Consider the following 9,485-nt stretch of genomic DNA (forward strand, 5'->3'; position numbering starts at 1 on the left):
TGGATAATGTTTCTCCGCAATTCACACTGGGTACTTGTGTTACAGCATATCACAAAACACGCTGACAGAAGGAGTATCTGAAATTTCAACTTCTTCAGTAGTATTTCTCATCATCTCTCTTCAATGGCTCCACTCTCCCTCTTCACCATCCCACCCACTGGTTCCTCTCCACTCCTAAGGTCTCAATACTCTCTCTCTCTCTCTCTCTCTCTCTCTCTCTCTCTCTCTGTATTTATGAAGCTTGTTTTCTCTGTCTAACTTTAGAAATTATGTAAAGCAGTTGAAGAGTTTCCACCATGGATGGTCACCACCGCGACCCAGTTGCTCTTTTCTTGCTGACACCCAAAATCAGATTAGACCCATTAGAGCAACCACTGAGATTTCTCAATATCCCATATTCCAACCTCCCCAAGTTGAAGAAGAATCATCCTCTGAGGTAAACACCACTCACTTTTCTTTCTTCATTTACTTGCTGTTTAATTTCTGAGAAAAATTAGGGACAAGAAAGTTGAATTCGTGAGCGCCAATATTGCATTGTTTTTAGCTCACATTATTTGCACCACCAGTGAATTTTCATGTTCATTGCAAACAAAGAACATATGCTATACAACAATGACAAAGCCTTAGTCCTAAAATTTTTGGGTTAGTGACTAAATTTTATGCTGACAAACCCCTCATTTTTTCGGGGTTGGGACCGGTTATGAACAAAATATATGGCACTAAGCAGAGACACAGGTTGAGTTGAGACAAAGAACATATATTATTGAAAAATTCAGTGTTTTTCTTTACATTTGTTTAATTTTTCCCAATTTTCTGTAAAAAAACAATAGTGCAGTTGTTTAGATATTCAGTTTTGATCATACCCTTTTGATGTCTGGGTTTTTCTTCGTCTGTTATTTTCATTGCTAAACATGTGATTTTGTATTTCACACAGTTGGAGTCAGCAGACCCTGATTTTTATAAGATAGGGTATGTAAGGAGCATGAGAGCTTATGGAGTTGACTTTAAAGAAGGGCCAGATGGATTTGGAGTGTATGCATCCAAAGATGTTGAACCACTTCGCCGAGCCAGGGTGAATTGCTAATCATTAGAGTTTCTATGTGTGCACCCACGTTTATAATTAGTTATTGCTTTTGCTCCTGCATTTTGTTACAACTTACAAGGCTATATGTATTTTGTGTTTTCGATTATTTTCACATTTTGATGTCATGGTTAATCTTGGAGTCACATATTTAGTATTCCATTGTAAAAGTAGTTTACTTAGTTGTGCAGGTAATTATGGAAATTCCACTAGAATTGATGCTAACCATAAGCCAAAAGCTCCCATGGATGTTTTTCCCAGATATAATCCCATTGGGTCATCCTATATTTGATATTATCAACTCAACCAATCCAGAGGTAATTGTAGTTTTCCTTGATACCAAAAATGAATGCTTAATTCTTGGACCCATTTATAGAAGTAAATTTTCTTATTAGACTCTGGTCCCAACATATAATGTCAATTTGATCAATAGGCAGACAAGTCTGCTTGGTTATTGAAATGATTTTCAATTAATAACCTTTATTTATTTATTTATATATATATTTATCATTTTTGTGAGTGGCTACTAATATTGGGAAACTCTTTGTGGCAGACAGATTGGGACCTGAGGTTAGCATGCCTTCTTTTATATGCATTTGATCGGGAGGATAACTTTTGGCAGTTGTATGGTGACTTTTTACCTAGTGCAGAGGAGTGCACTAGCTTGCTTTTAGCTACAGAGGTGCATGACTGCAGACTAATAATCTTTTTAGCTTTAATGGTTCTTTGATTTTATTTTTGGTTGTTTTGCCCCCTTATTTATTGATTCTCATGTATTTTATCTGACTCTATTTGAATGCAATACTCTTGATTTTGAGTGATGAAGAGAATAAATGACTGAGTGAGTACTATAAACAAGCATTTGCCATGGTGCCTAGCCAATGGGATTGTTTTGATTGTAAATGTAGAAATCATAATAATATAAATTTAGCATCAACTTGAATTAATGAAGTGGCTCTATTTCACTGAGCCCAAGAAGTGTTTTTACTAGTAGTTACTCTCTTAGTGTTATTCAAAGAGTCTGTTTGTTAATTCTTTGTAGTTTTTCTTGATCAGTCATTTCTTGTAAACCACTATTTAACTATGTTTCTCTTCCCTATTGCTATATATATGCTACAGGAGGAGCTTTTGGAGCTTCAAGATCCTAAGCTTGCTTTAACTATAAGAGAACAGCAGCACCGCGCTTTAGAATTTTGGGAAAAGAACTGGGTACCAAGAAACCTGTCTGTCTTATACTGTAGAAGCATTCTATTTTTCCTTTTCCATTATGTACTCCACTATTCATTGACATTTTTAATAATATATTGCACCTGTTTAATTGCACTCAGCACTCAGGTGTACCCCTTAAAATAAAGCGCCTTGCGCGCGATCCTGAGAGATTTATTTGGGCAGTGGGTATAGTACAATCACGATGCTTAAACATGCAACTAAGGATTGGTGCACTAGTTCAAGATACAAGTATGCTAGTCCCTTATGCTGGTAAGATTATACCCTCGAAAATTCTTAGAATCATATTCTCTAATCTTTTGCTCATCATACCATACTGCAAATATAAAAGTATAAAACTATGAGGGTTTAAAACAATTAATTGGTTTTCTATTTAGTAATATAGATTTTTTCATTTGACTATACATAAATTTTTTCTAATTTGATAAAGAATCATGTAATCTTGTGTAGGGAATTCAATTTTTATTTTTGTAAGTTGAATAATGTAGAAATGATACTTTGTCAGTTTAAAGTAATGCATTAAACCTTTTACATTCCTTTAGCAATGGGGATAGATTATTTGAGATATATATATATATATATATCAACCTAATGTGTAATAGACTATACACATTCATAGTATTATATAAAATTTTGATAAATTCGAATGTAGTTTTTTTATATTTCAAAGTTAATTAGTTAAGACACATGAATTTGCTAGTAAATATAATTGAAACATAATTATAATATAATCAGAAGGACACTTGGCATTTAATTGAACTGTATTTAAAATTTAGAGACACTTGACATCAAATAACAAGATAATTAGAATGGGACTTGGCACAAAAATGGAGTGCAATTAGAATCTAGTTTGGATTCTTGATTGAACTTTTTCTTACCTTTTTTCTTTTACATAATGTATAAGATATGATAGAAGAAATTGATATTACAATGAAGCTAACGAGCCAGAAATAGACAAGTTGCTAGACTTGCCTTTTGGGTGAATTTTAATGTGGTAAAGTATGAGCTGTATTTGGAGCTGCATAATACTGCATTCTAGTAGCAGATACTTCCCAAGAAAATTTTCATCGGAATACAACCTGCAGAAGAGTTTTTGTTTTGCCTAAAGCCTTGATCTGGTTAGAGACTGTGGTCCGCTTTCCTACAAGTTTGTGGATTCTTAACAAAATTAAAATATGTGTCCTCTCTTATGGCCAAGAGAGCTCCAAGAAGAAGAAGATATGATAGTGAAGATCTTAGATGGACACTTTTTTTGCATCCCACATGTCCAATAGAGCACGCAATCAAGGTGCTTGGTTGTGACTAATTTCTTTTGGTGGTGAATTCCTGTCACTTCTAAAGTCAGGAGAGATGCAGCAGAAAACGTTTGAGTGAAAATTAACGTTTTAACATCACTTCTAAAGTTAGAAGTGCCACGACTCATTTTAGGACTAGTTATGCTTGTTTCCTTCCTTTTATGGAATCTTAAATCTTGCGAAACTTTCCATATATAAGCAAAATTTCACCTCAAATTTTCCCAACTTATTTGTATAGATTTATAGGTTAAGTTGGCTACTTTGTTATTAGATAAATGTTTGATAAACTTGCTTATATATTTGCAGACATGCTAAACCATTCCTTTCAGCCAAATTGTTTTTTACATTGGCGTTTTAAGGATCGTATGCTTGAGGTGATGATAAATGCTGGACAACGGATTAAAAAAGGAGATGAGGTAATATCTTTTAAGATTATCAAATATTGAATTGATCAATTCTCTGTACAGTTTAAATGTTTCTGCATGAGGAAATGCACAGATGGTGTTGCACAAAAGAGTAATTGACTGTACAAAAATATATTTAGGACCATCTTAGTTAAAGAAAAACTAAATGCCAGTCTTTCTCTTGGTTTTCCTTTTCCTCTTCCTAGTCAGTTGTCAGGATCTTCTCCAAGCTAAAGAAACCAAATAACAAATGTTTACGTTTATTAATTATTTTCCTTCCTAATAGTTACCTTCATGCGAGGACATGTAAACAAAATCAAAAGTTAATAAATAAAAAGGGGGAATAATGTTCAGGTCAGGTGATGCAGGACAATTAAAAGTAAAAAGGAAATTAAAGAATAAGCCTAAGAATCAGCACTTAGGGTTGCTTGGAATCAGCACCGAGCTAAACTTAGGCATTAGCACCTAAGGCGATAGGATCAACACCCAACTATTGGAATATATCCAATCTGAATTTCATTAATCATGTCTATATTCAAATACTAATAAACTAGTCTCTTATATAGAGCTAGAATTGGAAAATAAAGAGATAAAGAAAACAACATACAAAAACTAATCCTAACTAAACTCAAATACTAATCCCTATACAAATAAAAGTCTACAATTATCCAATTTCCTATAAGATAAACAAAAAAAAAAAATTGAAAATATAAATTCTAAAATAATTTTGGTTTTTCTCCTACATCATACTCCCTTGTTTGGAAAAAACTCGACCTCGAGTTTTAAAGCGTTGAAGGATGAAAAGTGAAGACTTTGGCACATAATACTTGTTGCAGTTAAGAATTGCCTTTGGGGGCGTTGAAAATAGATAAACCTTGTATTCCACCTCAGGAAACTTTTCTGGAATCACAAATTCAATGATTGGAATTGGAGTATCAACCTTTTCGACTCTATCAAACTGTAGATCTGCATGCACCAAGGATGATTATTCAAGTATAGAAGCTTCTTATTGTTTAGGCTCTATAGTAGACTCGTCTGGTTGCATGAACATTGAAACTTCAGTTGACTCTTGCATTTTGTTGTCAATATCAAGGTCTGATGGTACTTGATTTTCCTTCATTTGAGTAGTCAAGTCTTGAACAACCTTCATTTGAGTGGCCAAGTGTTCAACAGTTTTCATTAGATTTCCTAAGTCTTGGCATATGGCAGATACTTCATGAGAGAGCAGAGCATTGTTGCACTGCCTCATACTAATCCCTATCTAATCTCAAATCTAATCCCTATCTGAATAAATTTCTACAATTATCCAATTTTCCTATAAGATAAATACAAAAATCTGAAAATATAAATTCTAAAATAATTTTGGTTTTGCTCCTGCATTATCAGGGGTTTGGCTTTATGAGATACTCCACTAATAAGGGATTATTTTGAATCTTATTTATAATTAATAACAAATCCTAATTCCATGATAATGTGTAACCAAATCCAGAATGCATGCACTTGGTGGATTTTTGAACTTTTTTTCATTAAAAAAACTTGAGTCAAATATGCAATGGTAGTGACTACAGAAATTAAATTGTGATTTTGTTCTTACTAAAAATAATGCTTTTGTTAATTTACATCTCAAGTTGTTGTCCTTGCATTTTTGGATAATTTATCCAAGTGAAGAGCATGTAAAGGATATATCTGTCTTAAATTTAGGACTGGAAAGTGGAAACCTGTAATGGCACCATGTTTATATCTGGGAGGGTGATTCTTGCTAAGCTTCTGAATCTTTGTAGAATTTGTAGTGTATTATTGCTTTTCCCAATAGAATCTTTCTTAAGCATTTCTACTCATGAATTCAACTTGATAATGAAATTCTGATAATATCTAGTTGCAAAGAAGTGTCAACTTTTAAAGCTATTTATTGTACATAATGATACTGATGAGATTATGGTTAACCTTCTAAATTGGAATTGGTTTCACCTCTGTTATTTATTTTAATATTTTTACTCTTCCTTGTGTTATCAGTTATTTTCTATATGCACAACTACTTATCGCTCATGTTAGATAGAAAGAAAAACCTAGGGTTAGTTATATCTTCTTACTGCTATACCAACTGCTGCTAATTTCATAAATTTCCACAGATGACCATCAATTACTTTAGTGGTCTGAAGAATGACATGCTCATGCAGAGATATGGATTTTCTTCACCTGTGGTAATTTGCTTTCAGCTCTGCTCTATTCCTTTTTCTGTTTCAGATGGCGCTAATTTCGTTGAGTTAGTAATACAAATCAAAAAGGTGATACTTCATGAAAACTATTAATATTTTTAAGTGATTACTGATAGTGTTTCAGCCCATAAAACGGAAGGGAAGGGGGGTGAGGGAATTTTAAGTAAAGAAAAGAAAGGGTGGGTGGCTACTGATAGTTTTTAAGGGAGGCTAGGTGAAATATCTTGACACCACCTTGAAATACAGCAACAACCTAATTTTGGTTGGTGCTAGAAAATCTAGCAATTAAATAAAATTTTAGAAAATGTTATCTTTATGTCACATCTGGAATCTGATGTTCATGTCACATGCTCTGTACAATTTAATAACTATTAGTAATCTTTTTTGTATCTTTCACATTATTTAAGTATAAACTTTCTCATAATGTAATCTCTAGCAATAATCTTCTTGATTAATAGAGTGCTTGTGGGTGGAAGAACGAGCATCCGCTTCATAGCACCTCTGTTTAGTATAATTTGGAAGTTAATATTCGCAAGTAAAACTTGGTTTTTATTTGTGATAAGCTTTTTGAAATTATTTTCTAAGCTATATATCTGGCTTGAGCTTGCAGAATCCTTGGGATGTGATCCAGTTCTCAGGCAATGCACGTATTCATTTGGATTCATTCTTGTCAGTCTTCAATATAGCTGGCCTTCCTGAAGAGTATTATCATAACAGTATGGATTTTCTAAATTTTCTGTTCACAACTTGGTCCATATTAAACTCCATTAGCACCTAAAGACCTAGATTTGTCTTCCAAATGATCCAAATAAAACTTTTAGCAGGTCGGCTATCCAATGATGGAGATACTTTTGTTGATGGAGCAGTCATAGCAGCAGCAAGAACGGTTCCCACTTGGTCAGATGGGGATGTGCCTCCAATCCCAAGCCTGGAAAGGAAAGCTGTGAAGGAGTTACAGGAAGAATGCCAACAAATGCTTGCAGAATTTCCTACTAACTCTGAGCAAGACCAGAAACTGCTAGGTAAGGTTTCAACGTTAATCCCACTCTCAAAGACTGGATTGATAATAGGAATATACGTACTTTTGGCGTTTGATATGACATATGGTAAAATTAACATTTTGAAATGAGATCTGATGGAGTTGGCTCTCTAATTTATTTGGATAGCTAGCAGATTACTAATATGCCTGAAAGTTAAAATTAAGAGACATTTGAAGCTTATATTAATCTTCTATGATACTACCAACAGATTCCATGCCAGAAGCTAGTAGGGCACTTGACACTGCAATAAAGTATGTGGTCTTCACATAATCTAATTGTTTACTCATTACCGAGCCTTTTGGCTTCTAAATCTTGCAAAAAGTGAGACCCCTTATTGATGATTTCAATGTTAATCTGGACCATGCAGGTATAGGTTGCACCGAAAGTTGTTCATAGAGAAAGTCATTCTGGCATTGGAGATGTATCAAGAGCAAATATTGTTCTAATTCTTAAGTTTTCAACTTTAAAGATGTAGGAAAATTTTGTTTAGCTAATTATTCAAAAACTTTATTAGTTGAAGGACTAATGTTAGTAAACTAGTTCAAAGTGTTTGGAAATCTGTGTTTGTGCAAAGTTGTTTGCCTTTTCTTTTACTATACTCTTTGCTTAATCCTCTTTCTCGGCAGCTGATCATATAAAGCAGCTACATATACCTTCATACTTTTTATATATTTCATACACATCAAAAAGAAAAGAAGTGTGAAGAGTTTGTGAAGCATTTCTGGTTATAGTGCTGTCAAATTTTCATACAAAACTATCTTTACTAGAGAAAGCACTCTTTTTAGTAGAAAGAATTACTCATGCTTGACTCTGGTTGGGAAGCCATGAATTTAAAGGCTTGCTGGCGATGTACGTTCCTCCTTAATTGTAGCCATTACCTCAGTTGTGGTCTAAATAGATGTTGATGAGGCCATCATGAGTGAGATTCTTGGGTTTTGGTTGTTGACTTAAGTGAATGGAGGTTATGGGAACCGTTGATACGCTTTCTTTTATGGGGACACAAATCCTCAATGGTGGTTATAGTCATCTATTGAGTTTTACATTTGTGCCTAAGCTCAATGCATGAGTCCAACGTTTTATTTTGATGGGCCCTAAATTATTGGAATAAAGTGGGTTGGGCTGCATTCTTGTCTCACGAAGTGGTAAGGGACCGTTTAGACCATACTATTGTGATAAACGATCTAATGTGGCCACCCCCAAAAAAAGAAAAAAAAAAAACTAGTCTTTTATTGAATTTTTTTTTTTAAGTGTCCCTTAAAAAATAATAATATTACCAATAGGTTATAAATTTTTTACAAAAGCTTAGTCAAATGGTCAAATTCATTTTTTTATGAAAATAATACGTGACAATTCTTTAGCGGTTGTTATAAAAGTTCTTTTTTTTTTTTTTTTAGGAATCTAATACAATTCCTTTTAAGGTATGTGGCAAAAGAAAATCCATTGTCAAATCCAAAGTAGAATATCTATTTAATATGAGTGATAAAATATTATCCAAGGAGTTTTAGGCTTTGTCAACTTAATTTCAACAATGCACCTTTCAAATTATTTTTTCAAGTTTTCATAGTTTTCTTGACTACTCAATTTTTTTCTTCAACGTATTGTTCTAGTATTAAGTTTGTTGATCTTTGAGACAAGAGTGCAAAGTCGCATAAGATGTCAATAAAATGAAAATAAAATTTTAAATAGATTTTGTTTTATAAGTAAGTTTTTTTAGAGATCGAGTATTGACTATTGTGTTTGATATTTGTGGGTCATATATGCTTGGATTTAATGTAATTCAAAGTTTGACTACAAACTTGATTGTAATCTAAAACTACAACTTTCACCAAAAAAAAAATATGACTACCTATTTTCAAAATCTAATCGTTGAAGTACACGTTGTTTAAGTTCTTAACTCACATATCAAATTTCGTACCGATCAAATATTGTTTACTATTCGATCTATGATCAACTTATTTTTTTTATGCATAATTTTAGACTGCAAAAACTTGAAATTTAAATATTTGCTTGAAAACATAGCTATTGATCTTTGATTTTCTAGAAATTTTGTAAGTATGGACGATATAAGAAGAAAATGTAATTGGATTTGTCAAAATTCACATCCAGTAAATAAATATTGAGTAAAGTTGTTGTAGGGACTCAGTTTGGATTGACCCTGAGTATGAATGGGTTTTCAGCCCAACAAGCCCAAACAATAAATTTTTAGAGTATGGGTCCAAGAA

General features: G+C 33.1%; 1 protein-coding gene across 3 annotated transcripts; it reads left to right on the top strand.

The window, feature by feature from the left end:
- Positions 1 to 7,856, top strand: LOC112038438 (protein PLASTID TRANSCRIPTIONALLY ACTIVE 14). Of its 3 annotated transcripts, none has more exons than XM_065765019.1 (13): positions 1 to 179; positions 278 to 436; positions 935 to 1,072; positions 1,273 to 1,398; positions 1,635 to 1,763; positions 2,201 to 2,290; positions 2,410 to 2,560; positions 3,910 to 4,019; positions 6,137 to 6,208; positions 6,834 to 6,939; positions 7,045 to 7,245; positions 7,472 to 7,514; positions 7,631 to 7,856. In XM_065765019.1, exons 3-13 carry the CDS (start codon positions 983 to 985, stop codon positions 7,707 to 7,709), a joined length of 1,197 nt encoding a protein of 398 aa, XP_065621091.1. In that variant the 5' UTR covers positions 1 to 179; positions 278 to 436; positions 935 to 982; the 3' UTR covers positions 7,710 to 7,856. The 3 variants fall into 3 exon arrangements, with proteins under 3 accessions (XP_065621091.1, XP_065621090.1, XP_065621092.1); XM_065765018.1 differs by having other exon boundaries at positions 281 to 436; XM_065765020.1 differs by having other exon boundaries at positions 281 to 436; positions 7,048 to 7,245.
- Positions 7,857 to 9,485: the final 1,629 nt, after the last annotated feature.

The sequence above is a fragment of the Quercus suber genome, unplaced genomic scaffold (genome assembly GCF_002906115.3).
Source record: "Quercus suber isolate HL8 unplaced genomic scaffold, Cork oak 2.0 scaffold_600, whole genome shotgun sequence".
NCBI lineage: Eukaryota > Viridiplantae > Streptophyta > Magnoliopsida > Fagales > Fagaceae > Quercus > Quercus suber.